General features: G+C 41.3%; 3 protein-coding genes across 9 annotated transcripts in view; 2 read left to right on the forward strand and 1 right to left on the reverse strand.

Moving 5' to 3' along the window:
• The window catches only part of LOC124010047 (retinoic acid receptor RXR-gamma-A-like), a 43,288-nt gene extending 41,404 nt beyond the window's left edge, over positions 1-1,884 (reverse strand). For 2 of the 3 annotated variants that reach the window (XM_046322372.1, XM_046322370.1), the window contains exon 1: positions 1,642-1,883. Coding sequence is in view for 2 of the 3 variants with exons in the window: in XM_046322370.1 (XP_046178326.1) it covers positions 1,642-1,672 (31 nt within the window). In the remaining variant the exon portion in view is untranslated. Of the gene's footprint in view, positions 1-1,641 lie in introns of all 3 variants that reach the window. The other variant, XM_046322371.1, reaches the window with a different exon arrangement.
• Positions 1,885-13,374: 11,490 nt separating this feature from the next.
• On the forward strand, positions 13,375-14,871 carry LOC124009077 (dual specificity protein phosphatase 12-like). Its single transcript, XM_046320578.1, has 3 exons — positions 13,375-13,484; positions 14,251-14,359; positions 14,707-14,871. The coding sequence occupies exons 1-3, from the start codon at positions 13,375-13,377 to the stop codon at positions 14,869-14,871; spliced, it is 384 nt and encodes a 127-aa protein (XP_046176534.1).
• A 1,804-nt stretch (positions 14,872-16,675) lies between these two features.
• LOC124009297 (cyclic AMP-dependent transcription factor ATF-6 alpha-like) overlaps positions 16,676-18,650 on the forward strand; it is a 48,053-nt gene continuing 46,078 nt past the window's right edge. Inside the window, exons 1-5 of one of the 5 annotated variants that reach the window (XM_046320956.1) lie at positions 16,676-16,919; positions 17,486-17,583; positions 17,669-17,735; positions 18,127-18,206; positions 18,305-18,392. In XM_046320956.1, the coding sequence (XP_046176912.1) occupies positions 16,904-16,919; positions 17,486-17,583; positions 17,669-17,735; positions 18,127-18,206; positions 18,305-18,392 (349 nt within the window). In that variant the 5' untranslated portion in view covers positions 16,676-16,903. The remainder of the gene's footprint in view (positions 16,920-17,485; positions 17,584-17,668; positions 17,736-18,126; positions 18,207-18,304; positions 18,393-18,650) is intronic. The other 4 variants (XM_046320955.1, XM_046320954.1, XM_046320952.1 and 1 more) reach the window with 4 other exon arrangements.

Genomic DNA, 18,650 nt, shown 5'->3' on the forward strand with positions numbered 1-18,650 from the left:
CCTGACCACTGTGACTGACCCAAAATTAAGGAAAGCTTTGACTATATACAGACTCAGTGATCATAGCCAGGCAGACCTGGCTCTCAAGAGAAGACAGGCTATGTGCACACTACCCACAAAATTAGGTGGAAACTGAGCTACACTTCCTAACCTCCTACCAATTGTATGACCAGATTAGAGACACATATTTCCCTCAGATTACACAGACCCACAAAGAATTCGAAAACAAATCCAATTTTGATAAACTCCCATATCTGTAGGGTGAAATACCACAGTGTGCAATCATGGCGGCAAGATTTGTGACCTGTTGCCACAAAAAAGGGCAACCAGTGAAGAACATACACTACACCATTGTAAATTCCCATTTCCCTTTTGTTCTTTTACTATTTGCACATTGTTACAACACAGTAAATAAATATACATAATATCACATTTGAAATGTCTCTATTATTTTGGAACTTGTGAGTGTAATATTTACTGTTTATTGTTTATTTCACTTTTGTTTATCCATTTCACTTGCTTTGGCAATGTAAACATATGTTTCCCATGTCAATAAAGCCCCTTGAATTGAGAGAGAGAGAGAGAGAGAGAGAGAGAGAGAGAGAGAGAGAGAACCAGTGAAGTAAAAGGAGGCCTTCTGTAGCAATATGAGCATGTGATTGCACATACATAAAAAGCATGAGGAAATAATGTATTGGGAGACTTTCAGAATAATTCATACTATAATAGAAGGCTGTCGTTTAATGTATGCATGTATTCATGTTTGTTCTGATAATTATTCCCAAATGTAAATGGCTACACTCTTCATGGTTTTATTTGAATGTGTGGTTGTTCTTGAATGAATTATTGATTGCCAATAGGTGGTGTTATAGTAGTCTAACCATGACCTGTACTTTCAGAACTCTAAAATCGAAATATGCATAAGGCAACGATATAAAGTCGGCTGTATATCATGCGAGGACATGCAATAGGATAGAATATTGAATAGAAAAGAATACGTATTTCCAATAGAAAGACAGACGAGGTCTTTAGGACCACATGGCTGCTTATTTCATTGCTTGTGGTGTGGGCACTTCGTGGTTATTTGATAGAAGGTATTATGATGATTCAATCAGAACAATGTCAGCCAATTAAGTGGTCAACTAAAGAGAAGTGTGCAGTGAAAAAAGTCAGACTCTCTCACGGTGGTCTTGTTTTAACTTTCCTCTAGAACAGCGGCGAGGTGGTTGAATGTATCATTCTGTCGCATGGATAAGCACTTCTTTGCCAAGCCAGACCCATAAATAAGACCCAGCAAACAGTTTTACAAGAAGCGCGTTAAAATAGCCATAAATTACATAAGCGCAATTAAAGTGCCAAACCCTGACCAAGACTAAGATAAGTTATCACCTGGCTTGTTGTGCATTGACACTGCCTTCTTGTCAATAGACCTATACATTAGGCGCGGGACGAGTGTTAACTACATAGATAAATAACATTGCCACGCATGATTTATTGCCAGCGGGTGTAAAGTCCACTGTGCAAAAATAATTCCGTTTATCAAACGACACGCGATTGCATAGGCTGCAGGAGCAGCCTATGCGGGATATAGCGTACCGCTCGTGTCCGAAGACTTTAAAGAGTGAGGAAAAGCGTACTTACTTAGATGTAGACACGATTCATTATTATCCATAACTGTATGGGAGTTATTATTGTCGTCCGTTTTTTCTCTCAACGATGGATGTTCTTGTTTAGCCGTCAGAGCAGCATCTCTGTGAACGCCGTTCCCGGCTTGAATGATTCTCTCTCAATTGCCTGGTTGGACTACCACACATGGAGGGGCCAAGTGGAGTGGGTGGCTGAAAAAATGGGATTCTCCAAAATGATAACGTTATTTGCTTAATCTGCCGACACAGATACACCATGCAAAGCCATCGCCCACTAAATACAGCGACAGATGTTGATAGTTCGCGCAGCCTGTCAATGCATTTTATTATGAGAGAGGATAAAAGCTCAAATTGAAGATTTATAAATCCAACTGTTTAAACGAGTGCAAATCCTGTATGACATTTTCATTGTAGATATGGGTTAAAACATCTTTAAAAAATGTACTGTTTGTCTTATCACCAATATTAAGAAAATTACATGGAAATAGTTTGTGCTTTAAAATAATGGCATTGAGTTAGAATTGAATGAGAATCCCATTGATTCAATGTGAGATCCATGTTTTATCAAATTTGGTTTCTCTTTAAACCTATTAGGTTACTTGTAGTCTAGGCCTACATTTAAAAATAGGCTTTCCACTTAAAATCTGCTGTTAGGCTACATTTTGGGCATTCCAAATGAGGACGATATGTATTCAAATCTTTCTTCTTGCACAGATAAATGTTTAAATCAGAGAATGTCAATATGTAGGTTATTATGCTAATATGTCATTGAGGAATTAAAGTGAACATTCTTCAAATTCCAAAGGGATGTGGCTATAGTAATACTACGTTTGACCACTGATGGAAGGTCTGAAGACCCCCTTGGACCCCCCCACCCAAGATCTTTCGAAAGAGTGAGGAGGGGTCATTTAAGGGTGTGGTGCTCCCACTGCCCTGGGAGGTTATTAAGAAGTCACCAACATTCACAATCTTGAACTCTCGTGGGGGTGACAGGGTAACTCCGCAAGCACCGTGGCTGGCCACTCCGTCAGTCGCCGCTCTGCTCCCTGGCTGGGAAAGCCTCCCCCAGCTCCCCCTTCTTGGAAACCGACCCATAAAAGAACACAGGAGGATGCTAACAAAGATGAATAGCTTTTCTTCCAACTCATTCCACACTAATCGGGCCTCTTTTCATTTGTCCCCCCCATTAGATCATGTAAATTCATGAAAGTCGAAGAAGGGGACTAAAAATACTATTTATCAACCTTGCTTTTATCTCACTAATGGAGCCACATGGTCTAGGACATTGTCCCCTGTTACTCAGTGTCATTGCACAGCACGGTTTTAAGTGGCAGAAGACTATTCTATTTTGAATCACGTTTACCATCAGATAAACTATAGGATTATTTATGGTTCAAAATCGAAACAGGAGGGGACATCTGTGAATAACAATCAATAAACAAAGTTGGTTGTTGTGGGTGTGCATGTGTGTGTCTATGTGCGTGTGGGCACGTGTTTGTGTGTACTGTATGTGTCTGTGTGCATGTGGGCACGTGTGTGTGTGTCTGTGTCTGTGTTTCCCGAATCATGAAAAATAACATATAGGCCTGACTGTGTGCATTTCAATCTTCAGAAATAAAAAACCTCAACATAATCAAATAATGTGACTTAAATCATTGCAGAAGTGGTTTAAACATGAGCAAGCATTGATGCTTGTCCACAACAATAGGCTGTGTGAAAGCCATTGAAAAGCACAGAGGCAACAGACCCCACACTCAACACCATATAGCATCACCTAAGATGAAGCATTAACCCAACAGAGAGCTGAGAAGGACAAGTGACCACCACAGCCCTCCCTTTCCCTCATATAGCCCAGTGAAGCAAGCTTACTCGATAGTGTCCTCATTGGGTAAAGTGCACATTGAATAGTTGTAGCGGAAAAGGATGATTGTACATGATGATTAAAAAAAATGGATTCCACTACTGCATTTTGCATCTGCCCACGATATGTGCAGAATAGCTTTATTTCCTCTATTTTGTCAGTGTTACAAAGGTATCGGTCTGGTCTGTTACACAACGTGAGCATTATAACCACCACAGTTAAATCCCCCTCCCTCCACTAGTTAAATAAATATGAGGTTATGAGATAGGGATGTGCGTTTGTGTGTGTGGGTTTGTATCTTCATGCAATATGGATTTGAGTGTGTGATTTTGAGTGTGTGTGGTGTGTTTGAGTGCGGATATGACTGTATGTGCATGTGTGTGTTCGACTGTCTGTGTGTGAATGTGTCTTATAGCGTGACCTGTGCATCTGCGTGTGTGTGTTTGTGTGTGTGAACGGTCGGTTTGGTTGGCTGGGTCTTCTCCATCTGCCGTGAACTCATTATCGGAGTCTCATCATGCCTCTATAAGCTCCCTCCCCCTCTTCCATCATCAACCCCCCACACTGCTGCTGAGTGGATCCCTGCCGCACAGCACACAGGGACTGGGAACAGACAGCACAGGCGTGTAGAACATCATCAATCTCATACATCATCAATCTCCGGGCACAAAAGATGAAACGTGCAACCCAACTTTCCATTGTGAGCTCTTTCTTTGGCATCAGCTAAGTTTCCATGCGTCCAGTCGAGTTAAATAGACACAAACAAAAAACAACCCATGTCAGTGACATTTTCAGGCTAGGAGGGTGTATCAAGAGATCTATAGCTGGACAGTACAGTGTTTTGAATATGGAGCTTGATGAGGCTAACGGACAGTTGGGGATTCCATTTCAGGTTTGGTTTCTCATCAGCGTTTGAAAAGATGGCCGTCATTTATCAAGGAACTCTTTGTCCTTCTTTGACGGGACCTTTGCTCTCCTCTGAAGTCTTGTAAAAGGGGCCACTTCTTCATTAATTTGCTGTATCTGCCCCTCTGTGTTTGGCCAAATCAATAAAAACTTCAAGAAGTACAGAAATACTACCCTTCAGGGATTAGTGAGTCAACATATTGAATCAACATGGCCAGATGAAGACACTTTGGCATTTCAAGGTGAAAGTGGACATTCAAGTCTGTGGAAATTTGAAGTCGCAACCAGCTTGTGTCATTCTAAGATCTTGACTTGATTAAGATGAGCAAGAATTGTACTTACTTATCTCTAATATTGTATTTTTGTTAAGCACCAAACCGTTTTTTAACAAACAGACAAAAAAGGAGACCTTGCAGTTACTTTGAGACACCGTCTTAACGTTAGTTTTACTGGAGAAAGCCCTGGGCTGACCAACAGGAAAGACAGCTAGAGTAGCATTACCTCATGACTGGTGTCTCGTTTCAGCGCTCCAATGACGCACAGGAAGTCCGTCATAAATCTTATTCAACAGATCTGTCAGCCGGGCTCATGGGACCTGACCCATGACACGCTGATCAACATATGAGCGTCCACCATGGGCCCAACGCTCAACCCTGAGGAACCCCAACAACGCTGGAATTGTTTTCCAGTCCCCAGGTCATCCAACAACGTATCCAAATGGATTATAAACTAGAGCCGGGCATCAAAATGTTAGTCCAATTCATCACATTAGAAAACCAGAGGACTTTCTGAGGTAAACATTTCAGGGAGAGTGGACATCATTAGCAATCAGCTAATCCAAATGGAACTTATGGAGGTTGTGTGGCCTATTGGTTTATAGGCTCCTTGCATCCAAATGAGCATTGCTTCAACAACAAAAACCTTGAGCAATAACTCAGAGGCAGCGAGACAAAAGGGGAATATTGTGAAAGCCAGCTGAGCAGTTAACCAGATGGATAGCATGCTCTGGTCATTTAATCAGCAGAACAACCGTTGGAGAGATCCCATGCAGTCAAGTAGGGGAACGACCGAAAGGACAAAATGTGTCCGCCCGGTCCATGTTCAGGCTTCCATAGTCTCTTTCAACAGCTGCTGTGACTTACGGAGTGAGCCTATGAGTCTGGTACATGAGACCAACAACAGCCTGTCCCAATTCACTTCCTTTTTCTTACCCCCTTTTTCTAACCCCTCAATGTTCCCTGGTCCAAAGGGTCTGGATAGAAGGGTCTGATATAGGCAGTGTATTGGCGAATCTTCCACCATATAGCTTCCACCTTACATATCTGCAAACATTCAAGGGTTAGGACTAAGAGGAAGGAGTAGGGTGGCTCACGAAAACTCCTACAGTTCCAGCAAACAGACCAAACAAAGAGTACCTCTGGGAACAATCGGGAGACAAACAACAGGAAATCACCTGGCCCTTCCCTTGAGAACTCCACCTGAAGCACAGTACAGTGGCCAAACAGTGGGCTAAAATAGTCATCTTCAAGAGGACATTTGACAGGAAACAACAGAGCAAAATCAATAGGGCCTGAAGAATGCCAGAAAAGGGAACCGGGGGGCACACCATTAACTAACAGAGGAAGAGAGTACCCGCCCGCTGCCAAATTGGAGGAACACTCAAGCCTCTTCCTTTATAAACAAGATAGTGGCCAGAATAATTATTTTCAAAAGTACAATGACAGTGAAAACCCGCGACAACAATAGGTCAGAATGTAGCAGTGGATAATAAAAGGAGAGCAAGGGATATCCTGGCATTTTGGAGGAAAAAGCAAATAAGTGCCATGTGCCGACTGTACCTTAAATACTGTATATCACAATTAATTAGGGTCAGGGTTATTCCTGACCATGCTCAATCTACACATAATGGTACAGCAGTTACAGAAGAAGATTGAAACATTTACCACAATAGTATTTTGTAGCCTCCTTTTTGTTTCAATGGAATTTCATATTCACATGCCATCTCAAATATTTTGGCATCTACAAGAGCAACACTAGGAACCTACAGTATGTCTGTGCCATATATTTTCTGTGATGATATATAATAAGGTGACCATGAGTAACGAGGTACTTTTCATGTATGTAGGACTTTGCTATTCAAGAGTGGTGGTCAGCCCACATGCAGCGTTCTTTAAAACATTTTATGTCTTAGTCTTTTCCTATAACATGGAACCATGAAAACCTTCTTTGTTTCCACCCCCTCCAAGGACCAATCCACTGGACACAGATGTCAATTCAACGTCTATTCCACATTGGTTCAACGTAATGTCATTGAAATGACGTGAAAACAATGTAAATTCAACCAGTGGGTGCCCAGTGGGAAGGCCATTCATCTCCAGAAGGCCTCTGAAACATGAGTGGCTCCTATGGCGACTCCTCCAAGTCCTAATCTATTTTCTACAGGTGTTAGCTCAAAGGGAACACGGTCTGTCTCCACATTGTATTAACCTGTTAATCCCCAGTTTCTAGAGGGTTAACATAGGTAATTACAGTAAATCAGACCAGACCACGCAAGGATGCGTTGATGTGGTCCAGTCCTAACTGACCTAAGATTAACCACAATCACTATTTGAAATGATGGTTAATGTCTCCCAAACAAAAGATATACCCCAATTAGACACCAATGAACTGAAAATGTCACAATAATCCCATCCCATTGCATGGTATATGCGTGCAAAGAATACCGGATCAGCGGTCTGGCTTAGCGCCACGGTTGTAAAAGAGGCGGCTGGATCAGGGATTCGCCGAGACCAACTCAGGTTAAGATGGAGCTGTCCTGAAGGGACCAATCAGATTAGGGCCCGGAGACACCTGCTTCGTCGTGTCAAGGTATAGAGGGAGACAGAAGGGGATGAACAGAAGTGGAAAGCCGCCCAGCAGGGATTAGAAGAACCCACGGTGCAGGGGGGCCCACGTTTGGTCTGGAATCGGCTGTGTCGACTTTTACACCCAAAGCCCAAAACAGCTGTGACCTGTTTATGTGCAATGTAAGAGTCAACAGAGTTGGTCACGCAAAAAAAGCACACCATGTTTTACTGGAAGTCTAGCTCCCTGCCAGTGCCGCCTGATTGATGACAAGTCAAAGATTTTTAGCTAGGACAGATCTTATTTGCATATCGGTGTACCATTCAGCTACTTTAACCCATTTGAAAATGTACGTCAAAAATATCATCTCCTTTAGAGGATGCTCTTGACTAAATGGCCATACATGGCAAAGATTTTTCATAAGTTAATGTTGGCCTACTCTGAATACAAATCAATATAACTATCCATTTACATGTATGCATATCATTCTGATTGCGTTCACATTATGTTGCAAGTCATTCATCCAACTTATCAGTTTACTGACTACACCATCAAGTTTCACTGTTACTGCAGCTTGGTGTATGGATGAGTGTTTTGGTTCAAATGCATGTCAGATTTGTCAAACGTGTGATATCTATGATTGTTTGATCAGAGCCGCTCTGCAAGCCCGAGTCCACATCAAGGCTGCAGAGGCCCTTGGAGAGTGACTCACACTTGCTCAAATGCCATCGTGTCAGATTTCACATCACATTTAAGAAGGTCCAACCTCAAGCAAAAGGGCAGTATCACTTCTAGCAAATAACACTCAATTTTTTAGATACTTGTGGTAAAAAGGGAAGTGGGAAAGAAATATGAAAGTACATCGTCATATTTTACTGTCAGAATCACAGCGTTTCCTGTGACCAAACCAAGATGAAATGTCCAAACTAGACACTGAAGGCCTACTTTTCAGCAAGGGCAATAAATTGAGGGTAGCCTAACCCTGTCGTCACGCCCACTAGGAACAGATTTCTGTACTATTTATAATGTATGTCAAGGGGCTTATTGGAGACGCTCGCTGAAATTGGAGAGCAGACATGGACTGTCATCAAAAGATCAGATTTGATCAATAACAAACTGGGTGTTGTTGAGTTCAGAGTAAAGTATATAGAGTAAAGTATACAATAGCACATGCTATTACATACTTTGTAAACAAGTGACTATTTTATATTGACAGTTTGATGAATATCCTGCTGAATCATAATTTTCACAACAAACAAAAAACACTTCAAATTCTTGTTGCATGTCTTGTGAATCCATAAACTCTATGTTGAATGGACAAAATGGTTATAAATGAATATTCTCTTTGACAGTTATCAAGATATTCTGTAGAGCACCGCATCCACTTAATATGTATATTTGCTGCCACCTATTGAAACAATTTTTAAAAAACATCTTACATGGGGGGGTCAAATTTTAATACTATGTATAATCAAAATATTTGCATTGAATTTTGAATTAAACATACTTTTTTTAGGCAAGTTCACATAAATTGCAAATCTCATATTTGCAGCATCTCCCAAGACCAAAATGTATTGTATTGTCATACCACCAAAACAGTAGCCTACATACATCCCTGCATTACACGGAAAATAAAAAGGAAACTCCTGCAGCCCAAGTTCCCCGTGTAACATAAAAATCTTCGCAGTGAAATAGTTTCCAATCGTTCTGATTGTGACGTTATGTTGTAAAATTCCTCACCGCGTGAAAATGTTCCCAGTTCAATAATTGCACGCGCGTCTCTTTATGTGAATGGCTGAGCTCCTCCCACTCTCCCTTTCCCTTGACATAGCTAGCATAATTAGGCAGAGTTGAGGCCCATCTGAATTGACCACACCCTACAGGAAGCAGCAAGGAAGTAGAATTTAATTCAAAGCCATTCAAACTAATTCAACTGAGACATGAAACATGAATGTAACAGCGTTCGTCTGTTGAAAGAAGAGAGTCGGACCGAAATGCAGCGTGTTGGTTACTCATGACTTTAATGAATGAAAAATGCGGTACATGAAATAACTTAAACTAAATACGAAAACAACAGAACGGAACGTGAAAACTAATTACAGCCTATCTGGTGACTACAACACACAGAGAGGTACAATCACCCACGAAATACAAAGCGAAACTATGGCTCCCTAAATACGGTTCCCAATCAGAGACAACGATAAGCACCTGACTCTGATTGAGAATCGCCTCAGGCAGCCAAGCCTAACAACACCCCTAATCAGCCGCGATCCCAAATAATACAAACCCCAATACGAAAACAACATATAAACCCATGTCACACCCTGGCCTACCCAAACATATAACAAAAACACAAAATACAATGATCAAGGCGTGACAATGAAAGTCTCATTCATTTGATAAATGTTTTATCAAACGGATCTGCCACTTATTAATGCAAAGAGAATACACAGACCATTTCTCAAATATTATTTTGATTCACTCTGAGATGTTGAACAGTATTTTTCATTGTGACAAGATGCTAGTTTGTTCCCTTTCATATGGCAGTGTTTGATCTAATGCATTATGGAAAATGCATTTTTTTCTGATATTTAAAAAAATATGAATTAATAGACAACAATATTTCCAGACCACTATAATTATTTAGAATGTAAATTGTATAGTCTAGAATAAATAAGCCATTGGAATTTCATTGAATTCTACTTCCTTTAATTCTACTTCCTGCTTCCTATAGGTTGTGGGTGTGGCAAATGAAATGAAAATTCAAGAATTGAACTAGAGTTAAAGAGCAATTCACAACCAATGATGTACACTACCGTTGAAAGTTTGGGCTCTCTTAGAAATGTTTTTGAAAGAAAAACACATTTTTTGACAATTAAAATAACATTAAATTGACCATAATTACAGTGTAGACATTGTTAATGTTGTAAATGACTATTGTTGCTGGAAATGGCTGATTTTTTATGGAATATCTACATAGGTGTGCAGAGGCTCATTATCAGCAACCATCACTCATGCGTTCCAATGGCATATTGTGTTAGCTAATACAAGTTTCTAATTTTAAAAGGCTAATTAATAATTAGAAAACCCTTTTGCAATTATGTTAGCATAGCTGAAAACTGTTCTTCTGATTAAAGAAGCAATAAAACTGGCATTCATTAGACTAGGTGAGTATCTGGAGCATTAGCATTTGTGGGTTTGATTACAGGCTCAAAATGGCCAGAAACAAAGAAATGTATTCTGAAACTTGTCAGTCTATTCTTGTTCTGAGAAATGAAGGCTATTCAATGCGAGAAATTTCCAAGAAACGGAAGAGCTCGTACAGAGCTGTGTAATACTTCCTTCACAGAACAGCTGTCTCTAACCAGAAGAGAAAGACGAGTGAGTGGACCCGGTGCACAACTGAGCAAGAGAACTGGTGTTTTGCGGGTAGTATTTAATCAAGCTGCAATCTGAGGACTTGTGAGGCATATGTTTCTCAAACTAGACACTCTAATGTACTTCTCCTCTTGCTCAGTTGTGCACTGGGTCAATCCACTCCTGAGAAACTTGGATTAGCTAACACAACGTGCCATTGGAACACAGGAGTAATGGTTGCTGATAATGGGTCTCTGCACGCCTATGTAGATATTCCATTTAAAAAATGGCTGTTTCCAGCTACAATAGTCATTTACAACATTAACTATGTCTACACCGTATTTCTGATCAATGAGATGTTATTTTAATGGAAAATTGGCTTTTCTTTCAAAAACAAGGACATTTCTAAGTGACCACAAACTTTTGAACGGTAGTGTATATAGAGTTGAAGTCGGAAGTTTACATACACTTAGGTTGGAGTCATTAAAACTCATTTTTCAACCACTCCACAAATTTCTTGTTAACAAACTATAGTTTTGGCAAGTCAGTTAGGACATCTACTTTGTGCATGACACAAGTAATTTTTCCAACAATTGTTTACAGACAGATTATTTCACTTATAATTCACTGTATCACAATTTCAGTGGGTCAGAAGTTTACATAGACTAAATTGACTGTGCCTTTAAAAATCTTGGGAAATCCCAGAAAATTATGCCATGACTTTAGAACCTTCTGACAGGCTAATTGACATAATTTGAGTCAATTGGAGGTGTACCCGAAGATGTATTTCAAGGCCTACCGTCAAACTCAGTGCATTTTTGCTTGACATCATGGGAAAATCAAAAGAAATCAGCCAAGACCTCAGAAAAAAATTATAGACCTCCAGAAGTCTGGTTCATCCTTGGGAGCAATTTCCAAACGCCTGAAGGTACCACGTTAATTTGTGCAAACAATAATACGCAAGTGTAAACACCATGGGACCACGCAGCCGTCATACCGCTCAGGAAGGAGACGCGTTCTGTCTCCTAGAGATGAATGTACTTTGGTGCAAAAAGTACAAATAAATCCAAGAACAACAGCAAGGGACCTTGTGAAGATGCTGGAGGAAACAGGTCCAAAAGTATCTGTATCCACAGTTAAACTGGTCCTTTATCGACATAACCTGAAAGGCCGCTCAACAAGGAAGTAGCCACTGCTCCAAAACCGCCAAAACAATAACCAGACTACGGTTTGCAACTGCACATGGGGACAAAGAACGTACTTTTTGGAGAAATGTCCTCTGATCTGATGAAACACAAATAGAACTGTTTGGCCATAATGACCATTGTTATGTTTGGAGGAAAAATGGGGAGACAAGCTGAAGAACATCATCCCAACCGTCAAGCACAGGGGTGGCAGCATCATGTTGTGGGGGTGCTTTGCTGCAGGAGGGACTGGTGCAATTCACAAAATAAATGGCATCATGAGGTAGGAAAATTATGTGGATGTAATGAAGCAACATCTCAAGAAATCAGTCAGGAATTTAAAGCTTGGTTGCAAATGGGTCTTCCAAATGGGCAATGGCCCCAAGCATACTTCTAAAGTTGTGGCAAAATGGCTTAAGGACAACAAAGTCAATATATTGGAGTGGCCATCACAAAGCCATGACCTCAATCCTATAGAAAATGTGTTGGCAGAACCGAAAAAGCGTGTGTGAGCAAGGAGGCCTACAAACCTGACTCAGTTACTCCAGCTCTGTCAGGAGGAATGGGCCAAAATTCACCCAACTTATTGTGGGAAGCTTGTGGGAGGCTACCCGAAACATTTGACCCAAGTGAAACAATTTAAAGGCAATGCTACCAAATACTAATTGAGTGTATGTAAACTTCTGACCCACTGGGAATGTGATGAAAGAAATAAAAGCTGAAAAAATAGTTCTCTCCACTATTATTCTGACATTTCAGATTCTTAAAATAAAGTGGTGATCCTAACTGACCTAAGACAGATAATTTTTACTAGGATTAAATGTCAGGAATTGTGAAAAACTGAGTTTAAATGTATTTGGCTAAGGTGTATGTTAAATTACGACTTCAACTGTACATTTCACATGTGAACGAACACGTGACGTTAATGTGACAACATGTGAAGCAAAGTGATAACATGAAACTACGTGACATGATCTCTTGTGAAATAAATGTGACAACATGGGGAGGCACTTGGGATTTGAACTCAAAACCGCTTGGTTGCAAGCTACCTGAAGTTCCTGCACCACCTGGTCTGTTGACATAATGAAGATCAGCTAGCTATATCATGACACTAGGCGAGACCCAAATGCAGACACGGGAGGCAGATGGTTGGAGTTTCAGATGTTTAATAAATCTAAAGGGAATAGGCAAGAGAATGGTAGTGGACAGGCAAAAGGTCATAACCAGATCAGAGTCCAGGAGGTACAGAGTGGCAGGCAGGCTCGAGGTCAAGGCAGGCAGAATAGTCAGGCAGGTTCGAGGTCAGGGCAGGCAGAATAGTCAGGCAGGCGGGTACAAAGTCAAGAACAGGCAAGGGTCAAAACCGGGTGGACTAGAAAAAGGAGAAAAGGCAAAGCAGGAAAACACACTGGTAGGCTTGGACATTCAAGATGAACTGGCACAGAGAGACAGGAAACACATGGATATATACACTGGGAAAGACAAGTGACACCTAGAGGGGGTGGAGACAATAACGAGGACAGGTGAATCAGATCAGGGCGTGACAGTACCCATGATGACCTAATAAGGGTGCAGAATGCATTCCAGAACTGAGACAAGAACCCCGATCGGAGACCATGTCTACCGGGAGTCTATGGATCTGGAAGACATGCTGCACCATAAGCTGGGCCGTCTCCTTGGCAGAAGGTAGTTTGGGGAGAAGGATGAAATGGGATGGGCAGCCTTGGAGAACCTGTTGATTACCGTCAGAATGACAGTGTTACCATCAGACGGAGGGAGCCCAGTGACAAAGTCCAGAGATGAGACCAGGGATGACGAGGAACCAGTAGTGGCTGCAGGATTTCATAGTTTTGATGTCTTCAACTATTATTCTACAATGTAGACAATTGTAAAAATAAAGAAAACCTTTGAATGAGTAAGTGTGTCCAAACTTTTGACTGGTACTGTAAACGTTATAGTTTGATTATCAGGAACATAGCTATCTAGTACAGAATTGTTGTAAAAAATGACCAGTTACCTAGCTAACGACTTCCATATTCTCTATATCAGTCATGCATCTCGCAGTCTTTTCAGTGCCACTGGTCTTCTACCCCAGAGAAATCCTTGATGACAAGCCAATGTTCGGCTAGAGGATGGAGTCTACATCGGCGCGGCATCCGACCTAAACTATGCCCAGGATCTGACTAATGCTGGCATTACAGTGGACTCAGAGCAGCCCACTTCACCCGATGGGTCGTTTAGGATGAAGCGTGTCCATGCCCTGGACGAGTCCTCCACAGACCTACTCAGCCACCTGGATGACTGCATCCTCTTCATATGCGATGCTTGCAATGCATCAAAAGCTGTCCTTGTGCATTGGTGCGCGAGCCCTATCAAATCTGGAGTCGCCTAATGCACATCATGATGATAGCCTCACATGCATTTGACATGTAATTGAGTTTTTTTGTTTTAGCAATGTAGGGCAAAGTCAGAGTGCGGCGGTGGTGACTGCTTATTTGGTGAAATGTCACAAAATGAACTTTGGGGATGCATACGCCAAACTCCAGCAACTTAAACCTGATGTAAAGTAAACAGTAGGGTCTGTTATGTCCGTGAAGATTTGGGACTGTTTATTATTATCAGTTTATGTCCATTTTTGTCACATTGTTCAGTGTGAAATAAGCATGCATTTAATTTTTGTGCACTTATTATGCTTGAACATTTGGTATTATTATTTCGTATTCATGTATCTTAACACAATATAAAGCAGTCTTACTGACTAACTACATTTAGCAGATGAGTTAATTAAACAGAATTCAAACTGAATGATAGGTTTGTGGGGATGAAAACCTACAAATGGGACTCCTTGATGACTACCATTGAGAACCACTAACTCAGCATTTACTTGTTCACCCTTGTTTTCTTTCAGCTCTTGTGCCCAAAGTGCACCTCAAAGTTGGGCTCATTGTACTGGTGTGGGGAACAGTGTTCCTGTAGTCGATGGGTGACTCCTGCCTTCCTGATGCATAAAAACAGAGTGGATGAAATTAAACACATTAGTATAGCCACCAGATCCGGCACCAGGATAAAGTGACTAAGGGGCCAGTTGAAATCAGTGAGGGGAACAATTTTAGGGGGTACTTGCATTGGAATTATATTGAATTCTGCTTATATCAAGCTTTTACCACAATAAACATGAAGTTCAAATGCCGAGAGTCCGAGACCATTGATTGAATGATTTTGAAGTGAGAGGTCGGTGCGAAATTTGTAGCCAGTCTTTGCCTCGCTATATCAGCACAATGGACAGCACCCTACAAACTAAAGTAAGGCTGTTTTGGGACTGAATATAGGCTTCAGACCTGTTGACACAGAACTTTTGACATGGGAAACAAAATACTACATCTGCAGTAACCGAGTAATCCAGACACTCTCTCCCTATGAACCAGTTGCTATTAAATGAATTTTTTTTTGACAGAAAACCTGTGGGTAGGGTATGAGTCCTCCTCTGTTCCAAGATCTTCAGGAACAGTCGGAGTTGGAGGAGGCTGTGGAGTCATTATCCTGGCCGTGCTTGTTGAAGGGTGCTACCTACCCTTCAGCAAGCATCGCCAGGATAATAGCCCCTCACGCGGAGCTAGCTGGAGCTCGACAGCATCATCAATTTCTGATAGCCATTGTGGCAGATTAGCTGGTTTGAGTTAGCTAAATAGGCTAAGGCTAATAACACTAATGCTTGGCTAGGAAGCTAACTGAACTCTGTAGTGGTGGGGCATGAGGCAGAGTTGAGTGAAGCAGCTTCAACGGTAAACTTGACCCCGCATTTATAAATCTAAATCAAATATTAAAGGCAGAGGTGTATCACATTATTTACTTATCCTACCACAAATGAGAAGCGTTTTCCCCCTGCTTTTTATGGAAAACCAAAGCAGTCATACCTAACCACTCCATGGGCATTCCATAGCCCCCCTACGCACACCGGGGTACATTGTGCTGACACAGCGTGGTGTAGATACTGATTTTGCGTTAACCTGTCACTCAATCATTTACATTTTTTTTGTTGCTATTTTTATATAGTGACATAAAACTAATGGCATATGTTTCAATTGATGGGGTTAAGCCCCCTTTTCCCCCTCGTGGAGCCGGATCCGATGGCCACACTCAAATCAAGGACATTTAAAATGACAAAGATGATTTATATCAATAATAATAAAGTGCTACATAGCTGTCAGAATAGCTGTCCCCATTTCCCCCTGTGTACCATTAAATGTTTCATAGGTGTCTGTCTACGTTGCAGGACACCTACAGTTTTTTCTACTACGGACATATCCATTGAGTAAGGTCTAAAAAGTTTGATCAAAGCAGATTACAATAATTGTAAATATGCCTGTTGAGCTCCATGGTGTATCTGGAATAGATGTCTTATTTCAGAATTTCTGTCTAAACATACATCTTACCAGAAGGATACCCTTCTACTTCCAAATACTTATATCCATTTATTTTATTTCTATAATCCACACGATGAAGTTACCGTCTATGTTAAAATTGTGGATGTCGGGTGTGCTGCTAGTTCAAATAGTTGTTGTGTTTTGTCAAGAACAGCCTCTGAGAACACTTGGTTGGTACAGCCTCTGAGAACACTTGGTTTGTAGCCAAATGTCCCTCTTCGTGGTCCGTACTAATAGCAGGACGTGTTGGTTTACACAGAGGATTACACAGCGGTTACAGTGGAGAACATTGAGATAGATAGAGGTCTCATCATGGCTATAAACATTTTAAAATGGAGATTGCCATTGAGGGCTTTCACCATTTTAAAGTAGCCAACTGGGTGGGGATTTCTATGGGTTGGGAGCAAATAGCCAATAAAGAAGAAAATTAACTACTTTAAAATTCAGATAGCCCATGTTGTCACATATGCTAAACTGGCAGTGATACAAAGATGAGTGCTCTATCTATCTCTATGGTGGAAAGTCGACGCCAAACAAGGAAATGTGACCACGTATTCTTTGTTGTGACGATTTTGAGAATTTGTAACATTAGCGAAATGGCAGAGTTACGGTTGGATTTAGACAGTAATTTACAGTATGGCCCTTTTGGCAGCGATTTAGCGGATATTTGCATTGACCAGGATGGTGAATGGGGTAGGTGCGATGCTTATATAATCTTTTGTTATTACATAAATAGCTGTGTTGTAAACGCTAGCTACATGCGACCAATGATGTGTATAAACCCTATATACATCATCGCGTGCAACTTCATTGACTGTCAGGAAATGAAATGCCACCTAACAGTATAATTAAACCGTGTACGTATTCCACTGCTTGACTTGGAATAAAATAGGTGCCGGTATTGTTTACATTTAGGTGCAGGAGCTCCACAATACTTTTGAGATAATATTCTATAAGAGGAACGGGCTCAAACAGTAGAACATTTGAAGGGCCAGTATTCGGCCTCGGTGAGCTCATGCCAAATTCAATCCCTGCTGTGTTCAATATATAACATGCGTTTTGGTGCTCATTACTCAGCAGTACAAACCCAAAGTTTTGACTGAGATGGCCATAAGCAACCCCCCCCCCCCCCATCTTGCTGCATCTTTGAATGTATTGAAGCTACTTTGGAAAGTTTGAATAATCTTTTGCAACCTTGAAACATATATAATTAGCGACGTTGTAATATTTCACGGATCTCTTCCTCCTGCAACGTTGTTACAGACATCAACTTGTTTGAAGAACTTGAGAACCTAAGTGATGCAGAGGAACTCCTTCAAGAATTCGAGTTGACACCACGTGATGAAACAGCACTGAAAGAGGTAGTGCAACACATTTCAACCTCTATGTAATGCTGTGTGTTATTATCCTACTGTGTGACAGTTAACAAGACTGCACCTTTCTCAGGTGAATGACATTAATCTGTTACAATGGAGATCCTTCACCAGTGGAGATACTGACACTTGCTGCACAGGTAAAAAAAATCACCAGCATTGCGTCACTTTCAGTTAACCTATAACAGCCATGACTCAAGATTGGGTTGTTGGCCCCATACCAAGGCAAAGTAAGTGAAGACGACTGTCAGAAACCCTCCCAGAACCCTGTGACTTCCTGGTAATAGATTAGAAATCACATACAGTACACACACACACACACAGTCCCTCTGGTCACCCCCATGTCAGTAGACATTAGGTGGATGTCTTTGGCGTGGGAAAGTTGGACCTGTGAGCCCCCCCCCACCCCCCCGTACTGTGTTGGGAAGAATGACTATTCATTCACATGGGACGTTAAAGAGGAAGAGACACTGTAATGTGATGCCTCTGCTGGCAGATAGTTGGATTGAGTTCCTATTGTTACGTTGGCAGGTGTTGGAGTTCCTGGGTCCTCCCTATCACCTGGATCAGCACTCAGTGATACCTCCTCACTGTCACCACTGTCTCTGAAAGTAAGTCTACGCTTCACATAACACTCTTGTGTTAAGTAGAAGGCTAACCACTCACGAGTCTCACTCACTTCTATCTTGTGCACGCACATCCCTACAAGCAGGAGGATGCCGTGTCTGTGCAGCCTTTGCCGACAATGCTCACTCCTGGAAAGAAAATGCACAAGTGGGTCAGCCAATCTCCCAGAGGTAGGACTTCTCTTCAGGTCAGCTAAAACACTCATGATAAATCATTGATATGTAACAATATGGTGGATATATGGTGTCGTGTATGTCAAAATGTGGGACGCTTTTTTTTTTTTTTATCTTCAGAAAATCATTGAACCTGTCTGGTTATACACATATCATAGTTTATCCCACTCGCTACCGTAAATCGCTCATAATAAGAGTGCCTGCAAAATGACGTAAATGTGAATGTATTTATCACGCTCTTTTTTTATTGATCTC

Source organism: Oncorhynchus gorbuscha, linkage group LG22 (genome assembly GCF_021184085.1).
Source record: "Oncorhynchus gorbuscha isolate QuinsamMale2020 ecotype Even-year linkage group LG22, OgorEven_v1.0, whole genome shotgun sequence".
Taxonomy (NCBI): domain Eukaryota; kingdom Metazoa; phylum Chordata; class Actinopteri; order Salmoniformes; family Salmonidae; genus Oncorhynchus; species Oncorhynchus gorbuscha.

Excerpts from the sequence above, each read along its gene's own strand:
- LOC124009077 (XM_046320578.1), top strand. The coding sequence starts at position 13,375 with ATGCATTCCAGAACTGAGACAAGAACCCCGATCGGAGACCATGTCTAC. Across the intron at positions 13,485-14,250 it reads GGCCGTCTCCTTGGCAGAAG|CAATGTAGGGCAAAGTCAGA; the intron begins GTAGTTTGGGGA and ends TTTTTGTTTTAG. Across the intron at positions 14,360-14,706 it reads TCCAGCAACTTAAACCTGAT|CTCTTGTGCCCAAAGTGCAC; the intron begins GTAAAGTAAACA and ends GTTTTCTTTCAG.